This window comes from Eulemur rufifrons, chromosome 16 (assembly GCF_041146395.1).
Source record: "Eulemur rufifrons isolate Redbay chromosome 16, OSU_ERuf_1, whole genome shotgun sequence".
Lineage (NCBI taxonomy): Eukaryota > Metazoa > Chordata > Mammalia > Primates > Lemuridae > Eulemur > Eulemur rufifrons.
Genome location: NC_090998.1, coordinates 1,324,014 through 1,349,143, shown reverse-complemented (window position 1 = coordinate 1,349,143; position 25,130 = coordinate 1,324,014). Strand labels below are relative to the sequence as shown.

The 25,130-nt window shown below is 38.6% G+C and overlaps 1 protein-coding gene across 3 annotated transcripts in view; it reads right to left on the bottom strand.

Annotated features, from left to right (window-relative positions):
* The window catches only part of ERC1 (ELKS/RAB6-interacting/CAST family member 1), a 486,201-nt gene that overhangs the window by 86,049 nt on the left and 375,022 nt on the right, over positions 1 to 25,130 (bottom strand). For all 3 annotated transcript variants that reach the window (XM_069491669.1, XM_069491670.1, XM_069491671.1), the window contains one exon: positions 6,652 to 6,750. In XM_069491669.1, the coding sequence (XP_069347770.1) occupies positions 6,652 to 6,750 (99 nt within the window). The remainder of the gene's footprint in view (positions 1 to 6,651; positions 6,751 to 25,130) is intronic.

The window sequence follows — 25,130 nt, the reverse complement described above, 5'->3', positions numbered from 1 at the left end:
ACCCCAAGGAAAAAAAGACATCTGCACTAGAATGTTTATAGCAGCACAGTTCACCATTGCACAGATGTGGAAACAACCCAAGTGCCCATCAATACATGAGTGGATTAATAAAATGTGGTATATGTATACCATGGAGTTCTACTCAACCACAAAAACCAATGGTGCACTAGCACCTCTTCTATTATCCTGGATAGAGCTGGAGCCCGTTCTACTAAGTGAAGTATCCCAAGAATGGAAAAACAAGCACCACATGTACTCACCATCAAATCAGTATTAACTGATCAACACTTAAGTGCACATACAGTAGTAACATTCATCAGGTGTTGGGCAGGTGGGAGTGGGGAGGAAGGGAGGGTATATTCACACCTCATGTGTGCGGTGCCCACTATGTAGGGGATGGATACGCTTGAAGCTCTGATTTGGGTGGTGCAAAGGGAATATATGTCACCTAAATATTTGTACCCTCGTAACATGCTGGGGGCGGGGGGGGAAGAAAAGTCCTATAACATTCTGGTCCGAATCCTGTTTTGGGATGCTATAGTGCTGATCTAACAGGCATGCAACTCATTTCCAGACTTTAGTCAGTGGAATGTTCTAATACCAAGACCATTTCTAAGCCCCACGGGGTAAGTAATCCTTTACCCGAGGGGAATGGCACCAGTTCCCACAAATTGCTTTCCCAGGATGAAGTCCAGAAAGAACACAGGGCTGCTCTTCTTGATGGCTATGAACCACAGGTTACTAGAAGAAAGGTTTCTAACCAAAGGATGCTCAGTTAGCAAATAGAAAACATTTCCGAATTATACTCTCAACTCCGTTTTACTTATCAGGAAGTTCTAGGAGCTAGACTTTATGACTTCATTATGATTTTCCTTTAAATTTTCAAAGTTTGTCTAAAGTTCTTTTGTTTCTATGTACTTTTCCTATCTCCATTTTCTAAACTTCCATTTCTTGTACTAGAAATGCAGATATTAAAACTAAACAGCCAATTCTATGCTCTTGGTTTCAATGTAAACTTTTTCTTCCCTGGATTTCATGAATGTAGAAGTTAATAAAAATTAAAAAATATAAATATATATTTTTATCAAGGACCTACTATATACCAGGCATTGTTCTAGATGGCAGGAATACAAAAGTAAACATATTAAAGTCCTTGTCCTCATGGGGCCTATATTCTAGTGTAAGGGAAGAGGAAGAAAAAGAAGAAAGAAGAAAAATTAAAGCAAAGGGATAGAGAGTGGCATGCATAAGTTAACAAGGGCAGGCAATCCGTCCTCTGGAGCTCCCTGTTGGTTTGGCTGAGACTTTGTCAGACTTGCATGACTGTCTGAGGTTCTATGAATTAGCAGCAATGCCACTGCTATGGACTGAATGTTTGTGTCCCTCCTCCCCCAGATTCATACGTTAAAACCCCTATTCTCCAGTGGGAGGGTCTTTGGAGATGGGGCCTTTGTGAGGGTTACTAGGTCATGGGAGTGGAGCCCGCATGATGGAATTAGTGCCTTTACAAGAGGAGACATGAGAGAGCTTGCTTCCTCTCTCTGCCATGTGAAGACACAGCGAGAAGACAGCTGCCTGGGCACCAGTAGGAGGGCCCTCACCAAGAACCTGATCATGCTGGCACCCTGATCTCAGACGTTCATCCTCTAGAACTGTGAGAAATACATGCCTATTGTTTAAGGCACCTAGTCTATGGTATTTACTGTATAATGGTAGCCTGAGCTAAGACAGCCATTTAATAAGACTTGATAGCAATGCAATTTAAACATATTATAATATAGAAATTTATTCAAGTGATTTACTGAGTAGTCATAGAACCATTATCAAATCATGCTCAAATTCTATTTAGTTATTGGACTTAAAACATCTAACACAAATGTCTGAAAAGAGCAAAAGGAAATGCGAGAGAGAAAACAGATTCACATTTCCAATGGATTTTCTGCACAGGCAGAGAGGAGAGAGAAGGACGCTGTCATGTTTTCCAAGTGCAGGTAGCCCTTGTTCCAGCCTGTGTGTGTTAGGAGGGCTGCTTGACAGCTAATTTTTTCAAAGAAAATCTCACTAACTAAATGTCTTTTTATAGGGAATTTCTGCAAAAATTCAATTCACCTTGAATTTTATGAAAAGAAAAATTCCTCAAGATGCAGCAGATAGCACTTGGGGTGAAGAGGGAGTTGGCACCATCAATACGTCTTGACTATCTCTTGGCAGCTACGGGTCCCTCTTTCCAGAAGAAATGCCTGGGGAACGTAAGTCACAACTTTCAAATGTTTGTTTGCATCCTTACCTATAAAATGAGGGCACTGGATATGATATTAATTATAGTAGTAACTAACATTTATTGAAAATTTAACTGTTTCCTGGTGATGGATCTAAGTGAAGGATCACAACAGGAAAAACAAAAACTGTAACAGCACGCACAGTATTTGCTGGTGTAAGGAGCTGTTCAAAGCAGTTTACGTAGATTAACTTATTCATCTACCTAACAACCCTAGGAAATAGGCACTATTAGTAAACCTACTTTTACAGATAAAGAAACTGGGGTCCAGAGAGTGTGAGCTACCTTCCCAAGGTCAGAGCGGAGGTGGGGGAGTCTATGTAGTCCGGCTAAAGTGTGTGTGGCTCCCACTCATCTAATCCTCACAACACCTCCATCTTAGAGACGAAGAAATCAGGTACAGAGAGATGACATACCTTGTCCAAAGTCACAGGGTGAGAAGGGCGGCACTAGCATTTGGACAGAGGCATTCTGCTCTAAAGCCGACACTCTCAGCCACGGGTCTGCCACCTCTCCTGGGAAGGCCTGAACCAAGCCCTGTTGGCCGGCACTGCTGAGAGTCTCTCTCCACCCCCATGCTGCCCATGTGTACGAAGGCCCATACTTTGCCAGTCTATACTGGTGTCCTATAATATGTTCAGATGCAAAACATTATGTTCTTAAGTTTGGTAAGGTAAATTATCAATTCCAAAAGCTTGAAATTTTGTTAAGAAGATCTGTTCTCTGTAGAATTAGCAAGGAAACAAGTCAAGGAAACTGGACAATCAGTCAAAATTTCTGCAGTGTTTTAGGGGTCACTCATGCATTTCTTCAGGTAAAATCCTTTATATAATGATGTTTGTAGCACATTTTAGAAAGTTTGAAACACCGTATCATAGGAACTTCAGTTATGTTCCAAAACTCCTGAAGGTGCCACAAAAGAAAATAAAAAAATAACAGAAAAAAAGAAACTTCAGTGTGGCCAGCTAACTGCATCTGTATGGTGTTAAACCGATGGCAGTTAATATTTTAGTGCCATGAGCACAATAGTACAATAATTGGAAAAACCAAAATCAACAGCATTTGAACTCTTGATAGCAGTTATTATGGTAGAAGAGAATAGAAAATGGAGACTTCAGGAATAAGTCTATGGCATGGTTTGTTCATTTTTTAGTTTCCTGGTGAAGTTAACTACAGGCCTGTTTCCCAGAACATTAACATGTTTCTTCAGACTGGCTAGAAAAAGCGTTTGCAACCGAAATACAGCCCTGTTCCTGTATTCGCGGGAGGTGCCCCTGCTGCGGCCAGCCAGGAGGCTCCTATGTTCCGCCAAAGCAGACAAGGCAGAACCAACGGCCGTGTGACCCCCACGTGCCTTCTGGTGACATGTGTCTGCCCTGAGGAGTACAGACAGAATTAGCACACTGATTTTGTCAGCTTTAGCGCTCTCTGACATACAGCATTTCAACCCAAAGGGCTTTCTGGGATGCTGTGCATTTCACTTTCCTTCTCACCCTCAGGATAACGCCGTCTGGAAGGTGTCCACTGTGCAGTACGTATGGCCCCTTTCCATAACTTACCTCTCCATCCTTCCTGGCTGTGCTCGACAGTACGAGGTCTACACATGTCCTCCTCATTTTAAGCAGTTTAACACCAAGACAGAGACATTTCAGGGAGAAGTGACTCCAAAAGAGTGAGATCACCAATAAGCATGGGCGGTGAATCCAAGGAGTGCAAGGCCACCAATATGTGTGAACTTATTAATCATAATTATTGCTTTTTCTAAGAAAGGGATTTCCTTAGTCAAACCTCAAGGGCATCAGATCAAAGAGGCATACTGACATAGCTGGACTATATTTTCCAGCCAATTGGCCTCCAAGGGAGAATCTAGACAGTGTCCTGGCAACTGCTTAACACAGCAACAATCCATGAAAAGAGAAGGAAAAGAATTCTTAGACCGAATTCTGAAAAAAAGTCTTGCTTTACTTCTTTGTTCCTCCCATTTTGGGAGGGACAGTTTGAGAGGACCGTCAAGGCCCTAAGGATGTCCTTGGTACTGACCCTGAGAATTCCGGACATTCTATAGATAGAAATAAAAGGAGGTTTTAGTTCAGAGTGTAAGTTTTTTTTAAAGACCATGTATTCACAGTGAATTATCATAAAAAATAATATCTCAAACCTAGGCAAATGGCAGAGTATTTGATCAATTTTCTACTGCCAGTTTGATGTAAGTCACTATAAGCCTTCCCAGGACACTGTAAAATCACCCTCCATAAGGTAATAAAATCATAACTGAAGAAATTTAGTTATATGCCCTGGAAGTTCTCCCAAAATATATATAAAAAGAAATTATAAGAGTGACTATTAACACACAACAAAAAAGCCACAAAATCCAAATTGCACTAAGCCAGAAGCACAGCAACACACACAGAATCATGTGAAAATGAAAATACAGAAGCACACCAAGGATTTCACAAATTACAGAGAAATGAGATGTGAGAGTGATTGTGTAAAAAGAAAAATGAAAACAAAGACCATGTCTACAGTTAAGGAAAGATGTTTCTCACCGTTCTGAACAAAATGGCTGAACTAAGAGCCTCTGACTGGCTATGCCCATATACCCTCCTCCTCGTCCTAGGGGAGAGAGGTGACAGGGGCCACACCCAGAGCAGCATGGGAACGAAAAAGAGTTGGTTAGTATTTAAAACAGACACATAAGCACGATGTAGTAGAAGAGAATTTCTTGACTCTTTTTATGTTAGTTTCTAATTTTCTAGACTATCAAAATTAGTAATTATAGTTGGTCCTCCATATCCATGGGTTCCACATCCGCGGATTCAAACAACCAAGGATTGAAAATATTTGGGGAAAACAAACAAACAAACAAAAATTACGAAGCATTTATACTGTATTAGGTATCATAAGTAATCTAGAAACGATTTGAGGTATAGCGGATGATGCATGTAGGTTATATGAAAATGCTACACCATCTTATATAACGGACTTGAACATCTTTGGATTTTGGTATCTGCATGGGGCAGAAGTGTCCTAGAACCAGTCCCCCCCAGATACGGAGGAACAACTGTAGTTTGTCATTACACTTCTATTCCTCCTGCCTTTCCAAGATGCCATCACTATCTCAGGGCTGAATCTAGACAAAATTATCAAGTTGGAAGCTTTTATGTTTTACCTTTTTCTCCACCTCTGTTTGCTTCCTCCTACCCAAAGCATCCAATTCCCTCTATCTATTATCAAATCCTATTTCCAGGAATGGATCTAACATGTACCTAATAGACACTGGCATAAGTTTAATTGCAGGTATCAGGAAGCAGGTGGAGAAAGCAAAGTGACTTCTTGGTAGGGAAAGACTGCTGACACCAGGCAGACAACTCTCCCTTTTGCCTACATTGAAGACTGATGCTTTTTTCCCTCTAAAATATAAGGCTTGCCTCAACTGGCTTAGTAAATATCATCATACTAGGACTATACCTCCTGAATCTCAGAAATAATAGCAATCTGAATATCATTGCTGCTTTTATCTGTACTATTTCTGCTACTGCTCCTTAGACAATGCCACAGCTGTTATTTAGTGGAGATGTTTAGTGGGGAAGTTTTCCTTGACTCTTTAGTCATATGGATATAATTATCTATTATTTTTTTCCCTTAGCTATGTATTTTAAGACTGGGTGTGATGGAGATATTGAAATCTGATTTTTGGCAATGGGATATGAGGTAATCTGTTCAACACTCTCCCCATCCATCACTTTCAAGATCTTGGGAGACTTCCCTTCTTCCAAAAAACTAGAATGGAATATGTCTCTTTTGCATTGATGATAAGTTGAAAGCAACACTTTTCCTTGAGAATGACATGCTGGAGGGATCTACAAGAAAAGGGAGTGAAGAAACTCCCTTTAAATCTTCCCTTTTAAGAGGTGATGAGCACAGGTTTAATAATTTGCAATTAAACAGAAGTAACCTCTACACTGAGTTGTGCCTCACTCAGCTGGCAAGAAAGGTTTTTTTTTTTTTTCTTCTAATAAGGTACTATTTCTTTAAAAAAGAAAGGCCACATAGTTACAAATTAGCATGTATCTCTGAGAAGGTTAAATTTTTTTCTCAACCTAATTCAAGGATTCTTTACCATTCTCAAGTATTTCTAGTATTTGCTCTTAAAATATTCAGAATCATCAACTTTCGGTACAGAAACTGAGTCTGTATTGAAAAAAAAAAAAAGGAATGAAGGCGTTTTCAGAAACTGACTTATTAATAGCTATTTTGTGTTCTTCTAACTTATATCCCAGAATTTGCAACATGCATATAAAAAATACATCAAAATATAAGTGCACTTTTTTTTTTTTTTTTTTTTTAAGTAAAACATTTAAGAACAGTCTTACCTGGTCTGGGGAGGGCTTATGATTTGTTTGATTGGAATGGGAAGATTTGAAGTGGTCATCCTCATAGTTGTCAGCCATTAGCTTCATTCGGTTTTGTGTCTAAGAAAAAGTTATTCATAAGGTTAAATTCAGGTAACATTTCCATGACACACTGTAAAGTACTTTAACAATTTCTTAGGAAAGGATAAAACTAATCCTGTCTGCAAAAAAATAAATTAAACAGGATTTCTGAGGATATTGGGAAGAGTTTAAACACTGCTATAGACTGAATTGTGTCCCCTCCAAAATTCATATGTAGAAGCCCTAACCCCCAATGTCATTGTATCTGGAGACAGGGTATTCAGGAGGTAATTAAGATTAAATGAGATTCCAAGGGTGGGACCCTAATCTGGTAGGACTGTGGCTTTGTAAGACAAGGAAGAAAGAGTGAGCTTTACTTCTTTGTCGTATGATAAGCCAGAAAGGCGGCGGCCTCTGCAAGGCAGGCAGAGAGCCCTCAGCAGGAACTGAACTGGCCAGCACCTTGATCTTGGACTTCCCGGCCTCACAGCTCCCAGACTATGAGAAAGGTCAAGCCACCCAGTCTATGGCATTTGGTTATGCCTGTGCCAGCTAAGACAGGCACGTAAACTGATACAGGAATTTTGGGGGGACAGGCAATATGCCACAACCAAGCACTTCATGCTGTGTTTATTTTTATATTTTTAAATAAAGACTGGATTATACTACACATAGGACTCTGTGAGTTTATTTTTTCACTTTATGATACATAAGACCCATCTTCCTATGTTACTATTATACGAGTTTACTGATCCTTTTAAACAACTATTCCATTATTTTGGATGTTATATAACATACAGACAATAAATATTGGAAGAAAAAGTTATCATTATTTGGAAATAGAATGATTATAGATCTAGCAAATTCAAGAGAATCAACTGAAAAAATACAATTTATTACAGAGTTCAGTAAAGTGATTAGACAGAAGCCACAGATATAATATTCAATAGCTTGTCTTTATACTATTAACAAACAATTTAGATTGTGAAAATAAGCAAAAGGTAAGATATACAACTATATGTACTCATAATAATTAAAAAATAAAATAAGAAAAGAAACAAAGTTCTGAAATCCTTGTCCTCAACCCTATGCCAGAAGAGGATTATTGTCCCATTGCCTTTTCTCTATCTTTACCAAAAATGAGCACTGGATTGGTGATTCTGTGTGGTTGGTTAATTTAAGCCCTGAATAAATGAATAATATATTGAACATTTTTTGAGAATTCACTCTGGAGAGTAAGCAATTCAGAAAATTAAGGGTACAGTAGGTATAAAATCAAACAGCAATATATGTTACACTAATAAAATATTAAAATCTGAAGTTTTAAAACATTAAAAATAAACTTGCTCAAATTGTATGATTTTAAAATGTTCACTGTAAATAATCTGAAGAACAAAGTATGAAAAAAAAAAAGAAAAATCATCTGTAATCCCGGTTTTAGTGACAATCACTATTAATATTTAGGCGTATCCATTCAGTCCCCTGCCTGGGAACATAAAAAGTGGCATGCTCTTCTGATTTATTCTATTTCTTCTCTATTTCAGTCACACTGTGGTATTTTAAAAATTACTATATCTTACAGTATATTTTCATATCCATCCAGTAGGACATGCTATCTTTTCTCTCTACCAATTTGTCAAAATTTGATTGGTTATCTTTAGTACATTTTCTTTTCTAGATGAATTAAAAACATGTTGTATAATTCCATAAAAAATTTACAAACGGGAGGCAGAGGTGGGAGGATCGCTTGAGGTCAGGAGTTCAAGACCAGCCTGAGCAAGAGCGAGACCCTGTCTCTAGAAAAAATAAAAAAAAAATAGCTGGGCATGTTGCCGTGCGCCTGTAGTCCCAGCTACTTGGGAGGGAGGCTGAGGCAGGAGGATCCCTTGAACCCAAGGAGTTCAAGGTTGCAGTGAGCTTTGATGACACCACTGCACTCTGGCCCGGGGCGACAGAGCAAGACCGTATGGGGGATGGGGGGAGGAAGAAAAAAAATTTCCAGAGATATGCAATGACGCCTAAAAAGAGCTTTAGAGCCAAATGGCCTGGGCCTGAATTCTGGCCCTGCCTCTAACTTGCTATCTAACTTTGGGCAAGCTACTTAAATGTTCTGAGCCTCAGTTTCCTCACCTTTAAAATGGGAAAAACAACAGTTTCTTCCCCATCAGGCTGCTGTGAGGATTAACCAGGTAACACAAGGAAGGCACTTAGAATAGTGCCCGGCATAGAATCAACATCCAATAAATTTTAGCTTTTTAGCTATCATCATCATCATCACAATGACCTTTTTTATGTCATTTAATAGTATTTTAAAATCTTATTTTTATTTATCTGTTTATTTATTTAGACAGAGTCTTACTCTGTTGCCTGGGCTAGAGTGCTATGGTATCAGCCTAGCTCACAGTAACCTCAAACTCCTGGGCTTAAGTGATGGTCCTACCTCAGCCTCCCGAGTAGCTGGGACTACAGGCATGCACCATCAGGCCCAGCTAGTTTTTTTCTATTTTTAGTTGTCTGGCTAATTTCTTTCTTTTCTTTTCTTTTTTTTTTTTTTTCAGTAGAGACAGGGTCTTGGTCTTGCTCAGGCTGGGCTCGAACTCCTGATCTCAAGCGATCCACCCGCCTCAGCCTCCCAGAGTGCTAGGATTACAGGCGTGCGCCACCGTGCCCAGCCTAAAATCTAATTTGAATTGGCTGCATAGAGCTCAATTGAACAGATACTTATTTACTGAGTCTCGTATTGTTGACCATTTATCTTTTTTATATTTTCACCAATATATGCACGTTTGAGCCAATTCTTCCCTTCAGTGTATAATGATAGCAAAGAAAACACTTATCAATAAATTACGCATGGTTCTAATTTCTCTTTTCTGGGATGAACCCCAGTGACCTTTGCTACATTCTGAGTTTTTTTTTTTTTTCTTTTTTCTACCCTACTCCCCTGTTCTGAGTGTTTATACCCCACCAAAACTCACATGTTGAAACCTAACTCCCAGTGTGGTGGTACTATGAGGTGGGGCCTCTGGTAGACGATTAGGTCACGAGGGGCTCTCAAGAATGGTATTAATATCCTTCTCCAAGAGGCCTGAGGGAGTGTCTGCCCTTCTGCCATGTGAGGACACAACAAGAAGGTGCCACCTATGCTGAGCGCAAGTCCTCCCCAGACACCGAATCTGCTGGGGCCTTGATCTTGGACTTACCAGTTTCCAGAACTGTGAGCAATAAATTTCTATCGTTTATAAATTACCCAGTCTAAGATGTTTTGTTACAGAAGCCCCAACGGACTAAGACAATCTTGAAAATATGTAAGGTAATTTTTCCTATGTCCTGTGGTATCGCATGACAAATAGAAAGGCTTCGGCAATGCAGCTCTCAGGAGAGCAGGAAGCACAGAGGAAGAGACAGAGGCCTATGCAGAAAGTGAGGAAAACGTCTGTATCATGTCATTCACTTGTTTAAGAAAACTTTCCATGGTGACTTTAACAGGAATGTGGGCAAAAGTATACTTGGCTTATTTTCTTAGAACAGAAGACACTTAATTCAAATCTTTAATATCTGATATCTAGTGTAAGTTAAAAACTTAAAAAGAAATCCTAATAAAATACATACAAATCCATTTTCAAGACAGAATATATTTCAAGTACTTCTTAGGAATGAGTGTGTGTGCCTGCTAAAGGAACTGATCACACTGAACAGGTAAGACCAAAGGTTACTTATTGGATCCACGTCAGTGAATGAAAAAATTGTTCTAAGAACTTACTTCTCTATTTCTAAAAGACATGGCGATAATCAAAGTTTGGTGCCTCTGGGTCTAGTATTTGGAAACTTGGTGCGAAGTCTGCTCCCCGCACAGTCATGATGTTGAGCACTAAATGCCTGACAGCTCACAGAGCATGAGATGTTACACAGATCATATAAATGACGCTCTGCTCTTAAGGAGCTCTCATACTATGCTCTTCTCAAGATAAGACCAAAAAGCAAAAGGAGTAAGTCCTTCACATTTTACTGACATGAAAGGTACTTCATATCCAAATGTTTTCCCTCTTGAACCATGCCAGGTGCATGTGCAGATCGCTGAAAGCCCCTGGTCCTGATGACATAAATAATAAGATGACTTGAAGGAAGGAAGGAAAAGAAGGAAAGAGGAAGAAACTTGCTGAAATTAACTTTGTTAGCTATCGATGCATATCTGTGAATTCAAGTATACACACCCTCCTAGAGGAAAGAAAGTTAACTGTTTATTCTGTTAATCTTTTCTTCTAAAATGAAAATGTCCAATGCCCAAATAAGGTGTTACAGAAACTATATTTCATAGAAAAATACTTAAGAAACAGGATAAGTTAGTTATCCAAATCCAGGTATTAAAATAAAAGATCTGAATTCTAATCAAATTTATATTCTCATTATTGATAAAACATCTGACAGTTACAGCTGTAGCGTCTGTTTGCCAGACTGAAAAAGGTAATTAATTCTTTAGTACAGGCATGAAGGGACTCTTACAATGATTTAAAATCACCATTAAAATTACTATACTTGTGGCAAATAGGAATATGACACAAATAGTTTGTGAGTCTTCCTATGAATGAGAAGTGGGTCTTCTAAACTGTTCTACTTTTTTCTTTACCTCGTTGCTTCTCATGAGAGTCACAACTCTGTAATGAAGAGATGCACAGAGGATAGAATTAAGTCAAATAGCTTAAAACATATTTCTGTGCAAAAAATTGTCCACAAATGTTCATAGCAGCATTAGTCATACTAGTGAAAGAAGAGAAACAACCCAAATATCTAACAACTTATGAATGGATAAGTAAAATGTGGCATATCCATAAAATTAAATATTATTCAGCCATAAAAAGGAATAAAGTACTGTTACATGCTACAAATATGGATGAATCTTGAAAACATTATGCTAAGTGAAAGAAGTCATACAAAGGCAACATACTACATGATTTCACTTATCTGAAACCTCCAGAATAGGCAAGTCCACAGAGACAGAAAGGAGCTTAGTGGTTGCCAGGCCTGGGGGAAAGGGACAACAGCTAAATATGAACAATCTGAGCAACAAGATCAATAATGCGTTCAATTTATTAAAACTTAATATACAAAAAGCTATGACACTGAATGATACTAAAGAAAAAGATACTTAAAAAACAGGAGACTGTGGTGATGGTTGTATATCCCTGTAATATACTAAAAAAACATGAGATTGTATACTTTAAATGGGTAAATTGTATGGGATATGAATTATATCTCAATAAAAGTATTTAAAATAAATAACCAAAAAAAAAAAAAAAAAACCCAACGTGCAGTCATGTGAGTAAATAATGTTTGTTTTTGCTCTTAAAAAACAGTAAGAGAAAAGAAAATAATCTGTCATCACTAAAGCTTGCTGGGGAATCAGCAAATTAAATAGACGAATGAAGACAGTGCTCCTGCCGTCCAGAGGGTGCAGCAACAAGGTACCCCCTTGGGAGAGAAAGCAGCCCTCAATAGGAAACCGAATGTGCTGGTCCCTGGAACTTGGACTTGTTGGCCTCGAACTGTGAGAAAATAAACTTCTGTTCTGTATAAATTGCTTAGTCTAAGGTCTTTTGTTATAGCAGCATAAACAGACTAAGACAGTGGGAAACCGCAATCTGGGTGCTGGGTGCTTACTGCTGTTGAGTTATCACGGCTTCTAGGCTGCAGTAAGACATAGGAAATACTTTTTTTTTTTTAAATAGGGGAAAAATTATGAGTTAACAGTAATATTTTAAATTCAGATTTAAGATTACAGATCTTAATCTTGAAGACTAGGTTTTTACTTAACTTCTTTGAGTTTATACTTTTTATCTTTTTACTCTTATGCTGAAAAACCTTGGCTCCTAACAATAACACAATTACTTGTTATTTGTCTTATCTGTCAACACAATGCTTTTAAAATACTAAAACCAATACAATTACTATCAGTATGCCTTCAGGATGAACTTTAAAATTTCTTTGTATTCTTTTCCCTCTAGTTGGACTTTACCTCCCTAGCGATGTACAGAGAAAAATCTGTATTATAAGGTTAGCTGAAATAATTCTTTGCTCTGTGTGATATGTCAACAATTTAACATATGGATTCATTTGTTTCAGTTTGTTTTCAAATTGCAAACATTGCTTTTCCTCCCATTCTGATCTAATTTTATTTTGGATTATGTGATACATTCATTTGATTCTAGAGTCAAAACCACATAACTAGGTACATTCAGAGAAGACTTGCTGCCATCCCTGTCTCCTCTACCTGTTTCCTCCTTCCTTTTATAGGTAAATTTTTTATTTATCCTTCAATTGTTTCTTCTTGCAATTACAGGCAAACACACAATTACGCAGGTTATCCCCTTTTCTTACATAAACAGTGTATTAAATATACTACTCTATGTCTTGCTTTTTAATTTAACAGTATATTCTAGAAATCATGCCTATCCATGGAGAGCTTTCTCACGCCTTTCTACAGCTGCACGGTACTCCACTCTGTTGGATATACTCTAATTGACAACAAATATCCCAGTCTATTGCTATTACAAATATTATAGCAATGAACTATCTTGTATATATGTTATTTTGTATTTTTAAAGATGTATCTTTGGGATGAACTCCTACAAGTGATGCTTCTTGGTCAAAAAGTCAATGCACAGACAAGTAATTTTACTAGATACTGCCAAATTCCCTCTATAGGAGGTTGACATTCTGCATTTCCACCTGTAGAGTACTGGAGTCCCTAGTTGCACCCTTGTCAACTGAGTATGTTATTAAACTCTTGATTTTGGCCAAATAGCATTTAGTTTGCTTTATCTTATTATGAAGGAGGCTAAGCCATCTTTTCACATGTTTAAGGACCATCTACATTTCTTTCCCTGTGATCTTCTCGGGTAGGAACTTCCCACACCAAGTAGTAATATAAATCTGTAATCTAAACCTGAAGAAGGTACAGGCTTCAGAATTTTGGTTTCTTAGAGTGGATTCTGGGTTCCTTCCCAGAGACACAATAGAGAAAAGCTTCTTTCTCATCTCCTAGTGGTAGAAGGTTGACTGAATTAGTCTTGCTTTCTTTCCTCTATATTGCAACCCTCAATTGTCCTATCTTTAGCAAGGTTCAGTCCCAACTGCCCACCCATGTGAGCCTGACACCTCACCTCCTCTCTGGGTGTAGGCAGTAAAAGCCAAGCTCCTGCTCATGCTGGGCCTCACAGCTCCCCAGGGCGGCTGCTGCCTCAGCTCACATAGCTCAGCTCTGTCTTTCAACCCCCTCCAAAGGCTCCCCTTTCTCTCACAAGAGCTCAACCACACATGACAGATTTTGAGAGGTGGTTAAAGCCTACCTAGCATCTTGAGGTTTGGAACAAAAGAGTTTTCAGTGCCAAGTGCAACCTCTCTGGCAGGTTCTAGTAACCTGTTTTACATATCTTTTCTTCCAACAGATTGTGGGTTTAGGAGGGCTGGGACAGAGTCTATTTCACCTTTCTATCAACTCAGTACCTAGTAAGATTGCCAGCACAGATAACATCCTTATTGTTTGTTGAATTCAAGAATCAATTTTCCATGGTTGGTACAAAATGATGATGGGTTCATAGTTCCTATCTTTCCTACCATTAAGGAATATATTTTATTATTTTTCCAGCAATGAGCTTCATGTTTTGAAAGCTTTTTGCATCAAACTTCCTTTATTAAATAATTCACTTTTATATTTATATTAATTAAAAATAGCTATACTATTTTTAGAGAATGTGTTAATCTTAATGGTCAATCCCAATTACCATGTATATTTAGCACTTTCCCATATGCCTTGCAGACTTTAACTTTGAACTCTGGAGGAAAGCAGCCTACATTTACTTTCTTCAAATACTTATTAACAAGAGGATAAAGACATTCAGCATTTTTAAATTGAAAAAAAAATTCACAACAATTTCTATGCCATTCCTAATTTTTGAGAGCTGTCTGTCCTATTTTCTGGCAAGGCTGTGGTCCATAATTGCAGTACACCCCGGTGAAAAAGTCAGAGTCAGATCCACAAAGCCATTCCTAACATTAGGTCATGAACTTAAGATCCAGGACTGAAATATCTCGTAGGCCAACTTGCCTATACTGACTCAATGCAGTATCTGAAATAAGAATGTTCAAAACCAAAGTGTGATTGAAAATATATTGCTGATCACTTCCACACCTTTAAGTAGTACATACTTCCCCATCTCCTTGTAATAAACTTCAAGTAATCCAATTCTACTTTCAATGTCGTAAGTATCATTTCTCCCAGCTGTATCTGTTCTCAAAGGAACCAGAATGTTTAAGGGGAATATTAGCTGGATCCAATGAGACACACCGCTCTATCTAAAGAAAATAAGAAAATGTAGGCAAGTGTTTTCTGTTATTCTAGAAATCAGCAAACAAGGGCCAGAATCTGAGAGCATCTGTAACAGTTTGTGGCTCGGACTCTATGAGTGACTAAGTATACAGGAAAACTTTACAGATACAGAGGTCATGAAAAAAAGAAGTAACACTAAATTTCTTCACATCTAACAGAAAAGACAGACAAATATTTTTGTGATCTTAAATGGTGTTAGATGCAAGTTAAAAAATTATTTTCTCAAGGACAGTGGCACAAACTGCACCCCAACCCAACTATTTAGTATCGCAAAGTAGAAGAGTTTACTATTTGCCCTTCAAATAAAAGTATGACTGTTTGCTTAGTAAACATTCAGAAATTAAATTCTTTAATGCTTTTCATTGAAAAAAAAATTCTCCTCCTTGAGGAAAAGCTAAGCAGGCAGAGGGGTAATCTTCAAGAATTCTAAGCACTTTAACCACACTCCCCCCAAATATACACATGTGCTCTCTATAAAGGAAAAAAAAGCACTTTAGATCATAAGGATAAAAGTTCTTAAAAGTAAAGTTCTGGCCGGGCGCGGTGGCTCACGCCTGTAATCCTAGCGCTCTGGGAGGCGGAGGTGGGCGGATCGTTTGAGCTCAGGAGTTCGAGACCAGCCTGAGCAAGAGCGAGACCCCATCTCTACTAAAAATAGAAAGAAATTATATGGACAGCTAAAAAATATATATAGAAAAAATTAGCCGGGCATGGTGGCGCATGCCTGTAGTCCCAGCTACTCGGGAGGCTGAGGCAGTAGGATCGCTTAAGCCCAGGAGTTTGAGGTTGCTGTGAGCTAGGCTGACGCCACGGCACTCACTCTAGCCTGGGCAACAGAGTGAGACTCTGTCTCAGAAAAAAAAAAAAAAGTAAAGTTCTGAGGGAATTTTACCTTTTCTTTTTATAAAATCATGGTTCATGTGTGGGAAAGAATAGAATAGAAGTGACTAAAAATATAACCTGACTAGAAACTGTACATTCACATGCACATACATTGAAGTAGGTTGAAATAAACCCAGGGGATATGAAAGCATTCAGATTCTTACTGTAAACTATTCAAACTGAAAGCAATTGACAAAAGGCCAAAAGACTCTGCAATACCAGCTTTTCCTCCTGTTCGACAATTCATTATGAAAGGATTTCTCTGCATATACGTGTTTGCACAAACATATATATGTGGTAACTGTTAAAATTTTCACACAATGACCAGTGCATTCTTTTTGTAGAATTGAGCAAAATGGTTTTTAGTCTTTTGTGTAGAAGGAAAAAAAAAAAACCTCTGCCATTTATTAAAATCAGGCCTTTTTAAAAAAAAGCTTAAATTATAGAAAAGTGCCTTAAATGATCTCATCTATTCATGGTTGCTGAAATAATTCCACTCATCATTTGATAAATCCAAGTATTTGAAAAACTTTGATTTCTAGAAATATATATGTGTCAGGTATATAGGTACTTTTGACTTTCCTTCCAGTTTTTGGGTTCAGAAAAAGTCCTTCTTTGTCCTACATATATCTCCTTTCCATTTAAATAAAAGATAATAAATGTTAATTTTATTAATATTAACTCAGTAATTGAGTAAATTTTACTTTTATCAATTTCAAAAATTAAACTAATTTTTAGATTTACTGATTTATTATTCAATATTAACGGACAGTTGTTATTTACTGTATCATCGATTTAAAAAAAATTCTTAATTTATGTCACTGTGGATTACACTGTCCTAGAAATATACAGTACTGGCTAATGATATCAAGAGACAGGTTTATTATTAAACAGGCTGACTTATCTCTGTTGAGATGTTTGTTGTAAGCTAATTACTAATCATAACATACCAATATTTACTGCTATTAGAAGGGAATAATTTACCAAAGAAAACAAAGTTTTAAACCAAATGTCTACTGGTATTTTGAAGTATAATTTACCATCCAAATATATAAAGATCTATTCATGAAATAAATGTGGTGCTTAAAATGGAGAGGTTAACCTACCCAAGAGTTTTTAAAAATTTCTTTAAAGGCACTACGTATTTTTACTAAGAAATTGAATGAAGAAAGGATAGAAAATGTAAGATGCTTTTGAGGAAAACAGACAAAATAACTTTAAATTGATAGGATTTAGACAGGATTCTTTTCTTTAATGAATGTTTCCTGGGCTTACATTTATTTTACCTCTTCAGAGTATTAGTGCAGCATTTATACTTCCCATCACTCTTGTTTCCAGAAACAGAGCTTTATTAATGTATATGCCAAAACAGTAAAATGGCTATGCAGTACATAACATCACAATCACCTGTGATATATTGTGCCATAAATGCTTAAAGCATTTTCAACACATGTAAGATGTGGAAAAAAGGTTTTAAAAGCCCAGAACCTCATAAAAGCTTCTAGCAAATCATATCCAGTAGAGCCAATTCTGAAATCAGTTAATAAATAGGCTGTACAGAGGGCATATACTCATTGAGTTATATTCTATAAGGATGAAAAGAATGGTGCATGTTAATATTTTAACATAATTGTCAGAAAGCAGTAAAAAGTAAATATAACTTGACTATATTCTCTCGGGTAAGCTATTCATTTTCACAGTTTTAACCACCACTTCTGTTCTGATGACTCCAAAATGAACATTTCTAGTTTTCACCTTTATCTGGTGCATCATAATTCTCTAGCAACTGCCTTGACATATCTACCTGGGTATATACCACAGATACCTCAAATTCATCTCTACTAAAAAGGAATATGCTATCTATTCTCTTCCACATATGGTCTTCTTTCTGGATTACTCATTTTAATTAGTGAGACCACTTCCACTTCCTCACTCAAACTAGACATCTGATTCTGGCCAGTGGCCCGTGGGTAGCGTGACCTCAGGGCCCAAGCATGGAAGAAACAGCACTAAACTACCTCTGGCTGATACTTTCTGTGCCAGGTGGCCAACAAGGCCTCGTACAGAAAGAGGTCAACCAGATTTTAAGCTGAGCTGGATCACTGAATTGCTGCGTGGAGGGCAACCGCCTCCTGGGGTCAGCAAGACCCGCGGTGGACGCTGCACAGCGGGGAACGAAGCGTTTGCGGAGTTGAACCGCGAGGGTAGGAGGTGTTCGCTGCTCCGGGATAGCCTGGTGTAGGCTCCCTCGCCCTCTCCACTGCTCTGTGCTCCTGTCCTCGTCACTTCATATTTGGATAACGGGAACGGATTCTTAAACAGTCTCCTTGTTTGTAATCTTAACACCCTCTTTTCAATCCAGGGCCCTCAAACTGTCCTCCATTAACGGCTGAGGGATTTATCTATAAAAGAAAACTCTGAGACATCCGTGAGACTGACAGCCTCTCCGTGGCGCGGCACTGCGCCCAGGATCGCCCAGGATCGCCCAGGATCGCAGCCGGACGGGGCCCATCCCCGCGGGTGCCGGCTCCCCCGAGCGGCGCTCCCGGTCTCCGGCGGTGGCCACGGCCCCGCGCTCCCGGCGCTTCCTGCTTCAGCAGCCCCGGCCACGCCAGTCCCCGGGCCTAAACCGGCTGCTTTGCTACTTTTCCATGAGGCTAACTCTTAGTAGTCTTTTAGTCGTCCCCTTTCTCAGAAAATATTATTTGACCTCTCCTGCCCCCAGGCAGTCTTAAGAACGCCTTCTTTGCATACATCTATCAACAAATGCTAATCATCACACAGAAATAATTCATCCACCTTTCTCCTTCAAATAAAGGGGAAACCTAATACACTCAAGGGCACCAAGTCTGTCACATTCATCTTTGTATTTCTACGTCTAGAAAAATGCTTGGCACAAAATAAAATGTTAGTTAAACTGAATTCCTGCCCCATTCACAGAATAAACCAGAGGCAAAATAAAATTCAGAATATAGGTATTAACAGTAATATGCTTTTTAACCTGTTCTAATTACATATTACGGAACCCTAAATATACAGGAGAGTGAAATGGTTAATGAGAAGGACTGAAGAAGCTGTACCACCTACACCCATATATTAGTTTCCTATAGCTGTCTTCATGAATTATCACAAACTTGGTGGCTTAAACAACAAACACAACATAAATTTCTTATCACAGTTCTGGAGGCCCAAAGTCCAAAAGTGAGGTGTTGGCAAGGCCACCTTCCCCACGGAAACTCTAGGGGAGGAGGCTTCCTGCCTCTTTCTGCTCTGGGGGCTGTGGACACCCCAGCTCATTCCGCACACTCCCCTCTCTGCCTCTGCCTTCTCATCACCTTGCCCCGTCTTCTCCTGTCTCTCATAGAGACTTGTCACTGGGTTTAGGGCCCACCTAGATAATCCAAAAGGATCTCATCTTGAGATCCTTAATTTAACTCTATCTGCAGAGCCCCCTTTCCCAAATAAGGTCATATTCACAGGTTCTAGGGATTTGGAAGTGGACGTATGTTTTCAGGGGCCACCATTCAACCTGCTACAGTCTGCCTTCTAGTCCCCTCAAGTTCCTGTCTGTCCCATACGCAAAATATATTCACTTCATCCCAATATCCCCAAAGTTTTAATCCCTTACAGCATTAACTCTAAGTCCAAAATCTCATCTAAATACCATCAGCTCAAAAGTCCCAAATTTCATCATCTAATTCATCTGAATCAGGTATGAGGGGGAATAGGTACGATCCCCCAGGGCAAAATTCTTCCCCTTCTGTAGATATTGACACTGGAAAACAAGTTATCAGCTTCTAAAATACAATGATGGGACAGGCATATGATACACATTCCCATTCCAAAAGGGAGAACCTGGAAGGAATAAAGGGGCCATTAGTGCCAAACAAGTCTAAAATCCAGCAGAGTAAATTCCACTGGGTGTCAAGGCCTGAGAATGATCCTCTGCGGCTCAAGGCTCTGCCCGCTGCCTGTGGTGGCTCCCCTGGCCTCTGCCTCGGGGCCTCCATGGCTGTTTGCACACAACCTTAAATGTCAAGTCTTCATTTTAAGATAAAACTAACCCGTACTCTTAGAATCCAGGGGAGTAGTTACTCTGGCAGGAATAAACAGGGGTGAAGAGGGAGCAAGAAGCATTGGTGATAATCTGCTTCTTGGATGCGGATGCTGGTGACGAGGTGTGTTCCCTTGCGAATTTCACTGACACATATACTTACGGTATGTATACTTTTCTATGTGTATATTTCGATAAAAAAATTTTTTAAAAGGCTGTATCACAAGAAGCTTTAAGCAATAGAGGAAATGATCTCTGAACAAGGATAGTCATTTCCTCCAATTTTGGCTCCTGTTTTTTTCTTTTCCTATAGTTATAATATTATGGTGATGAAACGGAGGATGTTTACGTTATGGCTGATCTTACCAGTTGACAGAAAAGTGAGAGACCCAGACCTAGTCTCATATTAAAAGATGTGTTAAAAGAAATAGGCATTTCAGTACACAGCCATAAGAACAGCTGTGAGTCCTTTGCTGGTAATTTCATTTGCCATTCAGGATGACAATCCAGGCTTAGGAAATACTGCTTGACCACTGTCTTGATGGCTAAATACAAATAGAGTTCCAGAGGACAATCAGCTAACCTAGAACCAGCCTTAAAAACTGGTTTTATACAGCATCTAGTTCTTCCTGGCTATTGTTTCTAAATAATAAGGTAGATAGGGAGGCAATTGTGAGGAAAACTATTGCAAAAGATATGTTGGATGTAAGAATCTTCCATTTAGCAGAGATTGAAATTAAGAAATGTTGGACTCTATAGACTAGAGACATGATGCAACTGTGTCCTTTCACTGGATTTAGGCCAGTGACTGAGAACCAATGACGGGTTAGCTAGGCTCCTCAGTGTGTTTGACAGCGTGGGTCTTACTAGACAGTTGGTATTGGGCCTGCAATTTGGGCATGCTTGTAAAGTGCACATGTATATTTAAACATAGAACTATCCACTTAATCTCTTGTGTATGTCTGATAAATCAGCTAGTTAAAAGCAAAGTAGGCCCAGAATGTACATGTTCAAAGTTATTTTCAGAGAACCCACAATTCTAGATTTGACCATTAGGCTGTAATTTTATACAAGTCCAAGAAAAATACCATATCCAATTTAGAATGCTCTATTCAGGAACAAGGTTGGCAATATCATAAACTTTATTTTAAGCATTCTCTACCTTGAAAACCAACTACCACGGATACTGTTTTAGTATTAAAGTGCAATGATTTATTGATTTATTTAAATTCTTAACTTTTGAGACACAAGGGGAAAAAATCTTGAGCCTCAAGGCATGACAGATGTTCCTTGACAGTCAGTATCTTCTAGAAACTTTTCAACAGCTTTCCAATCTTTCATTTCAATGAGCTTTTCTTAAGAATGCAAATTAATTGATTCTTTAAAAAAAATGCTGGTAGCCAAAGCTATTTTAATAAATGCTGTACAATATTTTGGGACCAGATTTGTATATATCTGTGTCTATATGTCAGTAATAGTATTTTAGTAACAGAATTATTTCTGATGGTAATTTAGGGTTACTAGCACATGGATTTTCAAACTTAGCTGCTTAAAAATCAGCTCATCATTTTACCCTCTACTCTGACATAGAGCTGTTCATTAATCTAGTCAATAATTTCTAAGATAATTGTTGAAATAAGACATCTTTTGATACAAGATCTGGAAGAGATTTTTACCTGTCAACATTCTAAATTAATTTTAAAAAATTGGGGGCAGTCCTTTATAGCAATGTATATATTTTCACTATATTTAAAATAAGGGTAGATTAAAGTATAATTTACTACAACAGAGTATTATGGGGTCATTATAATATGGCTGAAGGCTACTAAGATCTCTTACCAAAAGCACGTACCATAATGATGGTAGTAGCACAGTTTGGTAGAGTGATTACGAGCGTTAGCTCTGGAGTGGTATGATTTGTTCTGAATCCTAGCTAAGGTCATTTACTAGCTATGTGACTTAGGGCAAATCACTTAATCTCTCTCCCTCAGCATCTCCTCTGTAAAATGAGGATAACTACTTCACAGGGTTGTAGTGAGGATTAAATGAGTTAATTCACATAAAGCACTCAAAACGGGTTGGCTGAACAGAGGTTAAATATTATTATCTTTGAAATGACTAATGGCATGAATGCTGTTTTCAAGAAAGCCATGTGCTAGTACAGACGATTCAATTTGGTGATGTGTAATAAATTACAGCATTTGTAAAGGGCATGTGTTAATAGCTAATATTCTAGTTTATTTAACATCACTCTTGTCCTTGAATGCAGACATCATTTAATTCCAAATTCACTTTAAATAAGTATCTGCATTAGTTCAAAAGAGACTGAAAGAGGCAGTAGGAATCGATTTTGGGAATATATTGGTCTGACTGATTCCCACCAAGAGAAGTTTGTGGGGGAGGGAACTACCCTCAAGGTAATCTTTCCAGTTTTACTCAGGCTTAATGAGATCCTCAGACCAAGGTCAATGGCACAGGAAAGGCAGCTATAAATCATGCACCTGACAGACATAGAAGAAACAGGGATAGGAGGGCACAAGCATGCTGGCAGGAAACCTAGGTTGATTTATTTGCACTGAGACAATTCAAGAGGGAGCAGGAAACGCAGAAGATTCATAAATTAATTCCCTGTGGTATCATAAAAGGCAGCAGTTTGACAATAGGAAGGGAGAGTTAGATTTGACGCTAGAAAGGAAGGAAAGAAAGAGTCTTATCAAGTTGTTGTGAAGAATTTTCCTACATCTGGAACTGATGACAAAAAATGCCACAGATGGATGAAAGCAGACTGGGAGGAAGCCAGATCCCACCCCCGCCCCTCTGGACTTAACTGCAATCAAGCAGAATCCATCAAAATATGATCTATTTCTTCATAGGATTAAAAAAAAAACCCAAGATTTTTTCAACTTCAAAATGTATTACTTTTTAATGAAAGTAGTATTTTCATAAAATAAGCAAATTTCCATAGACAGAGTCAAAGAATCCTTACATATGTTCTTATGCATATGACTGCTTCTTTTTAAACGATTTCTCATGTCAGCCACCAGCAGATGATACAGACACAGGTAAATATGCTGATTCATCAAAATATAGAAAATAAAGAATGTTAGACTTCAAAGTTCGTTTAATCTATCCTTCCAATTGTAGATCAGGAAGATAAAAAGCCCAGAGAGGTAAGTTATGCAATTTGTGGCCTTATTTATATAAAAACAAATAATACTAAATCAGGTTTGTGGCCTGATTTATGTAAAAACAAAAAATAAATTAATTGCCAACACTTAGACATCGAGAGATTTATCTAAAACTCTGAATTCTCTGGGAACAAATGGATGCCTGGATAACACAGGGCCCACATCTTGCGTGGTCAGAAGCTGGAATTAAAAGTGGCTGCCTCTTTAGACAAAGCACGTGGCTCCTAGTTTCTCGCAGTTCTACCTCTCCTGTTGCCTTACACCGCTTCACTCACTTCTTTCACTTTTACCTGCCTGGCCCACATAGCCGTCGGGTTAGGTGCTGTTGGTATCTGGTTAGTACTCGGCAAACTGTAAAGTGCTGTATATTAGTTGATGGTGTTATTACTGCTCAAGATCACACACTTAGTTATCAACAGAGCCGGAGCTCGGGCTCAGGTCTCCTGGCACTCAGCTTAGTGCTATTTCTACCACACCGTGCTGTTTCAAACGCACAAGGAAACAAGACAGCGATAGTTACAGCATGGGAATTCTTACATTTGAAAAAATAACCACGACAATGAGAATAACTTGGCCTAGCATAAAGAATAAATACAATTAATGACTGTAGTACAAGTGAACAGTTTCTCTTTTTCTTTCTCCCTGCTCCCTCCCTTTTCTCCCCTCCTCTCATTTGTTTCAACTTAAGCCCAAGGGAGGATAAATAGGTGAATGAAAAAAGGCATAGAATGGCTTTGCTAAAGATTAGGAGAAATACTGACTTTGTGGCTAGGGAATTCCAAACTACAAAGACCAGTCCTGAAGCACAGATTCAAATGGAGATTAAGGCTGGTCTGAAGGCAGTGAGGTACCTCACTTAGATTGTTCACAGTCAGTTACAGACTGAGCTCCTTGTTCTACTACTTTCCTCCTCCTCACTACTGCACTTGACTAGTTTAAAAAAAAAAAAAAATTGGAGATTAAGCGGAGGGAGAAGGCAATTCCAGAAGTGAGGAGAGTGGATGGAAAAGCTTTGCATCTAATTCCTTTCACATAAACAAGGACGCTGTCAGCAGGAACAATCTAGCTGGTCTTAATGTCTGTAGTGGTTTAGAAGAAGTATATATATTGAACGCTTCATATATAAAAATCTAGAATCGAAAGGATATAGAATAATTTTTAAAAGATTAACATTTTTGTCTGACCAAGTCAATAAGGACCATGGAATCGTTAAATACAGATTGAATTGTAATCTTCTATCAGCTTCTGAATACCACATACTCTGAATCCTGTACATTTTCTTTCCCACAAACAGCTTCTGTAGCACTCCAGATGCTTGCACACTTGCTATTTAATTTTCCCTTTATTCACTAACAACTCAGGAGCTCTCTATAGCTTTACTCCACCATTGCTTTCCAGAATGTAAAATAGTTTTAATAGTATGATGAGTGGGTTTTTCCAGTTGTTTCAGAATTGATGACCAAGGTCCAAAGCTGGTGACAAAAAAGAGCAAAGCAACACACATTATAGAGACAGCTTACTGAGAAGTAGCTGAGCTGGGCACGGTGGCTCATGCCTGTAATCTTAGCACTCTGGGAGGCTGAGGCAGGAGGATCGCTTGCAGTCAGGAGTTTGAGGCCAGCCTGAGCAACACAGTGACCTGTCAACTGCAACCTCAAACTGGGCTGCACTCTAGTCCAGGTTACAGAGCGAGGCCCTATCTCAAAAAAAAAAAAAAGTAGCCAAGCAGCCACCACTGTTACCAGTCCAATGCCTCGGCACATGCCTTTGTGTGTCCATGTAAGACTGATGTGAGGATGGTGCTAAGCCTGGCAGAAAGACCCATCCTAGGAGGAGTATATACTTATTCTTAAGAGGGTCCTGGTTGCCTAAGCTAAGTGAGTGGGGCTGAAAGAGAACCACTCTCAAAGAT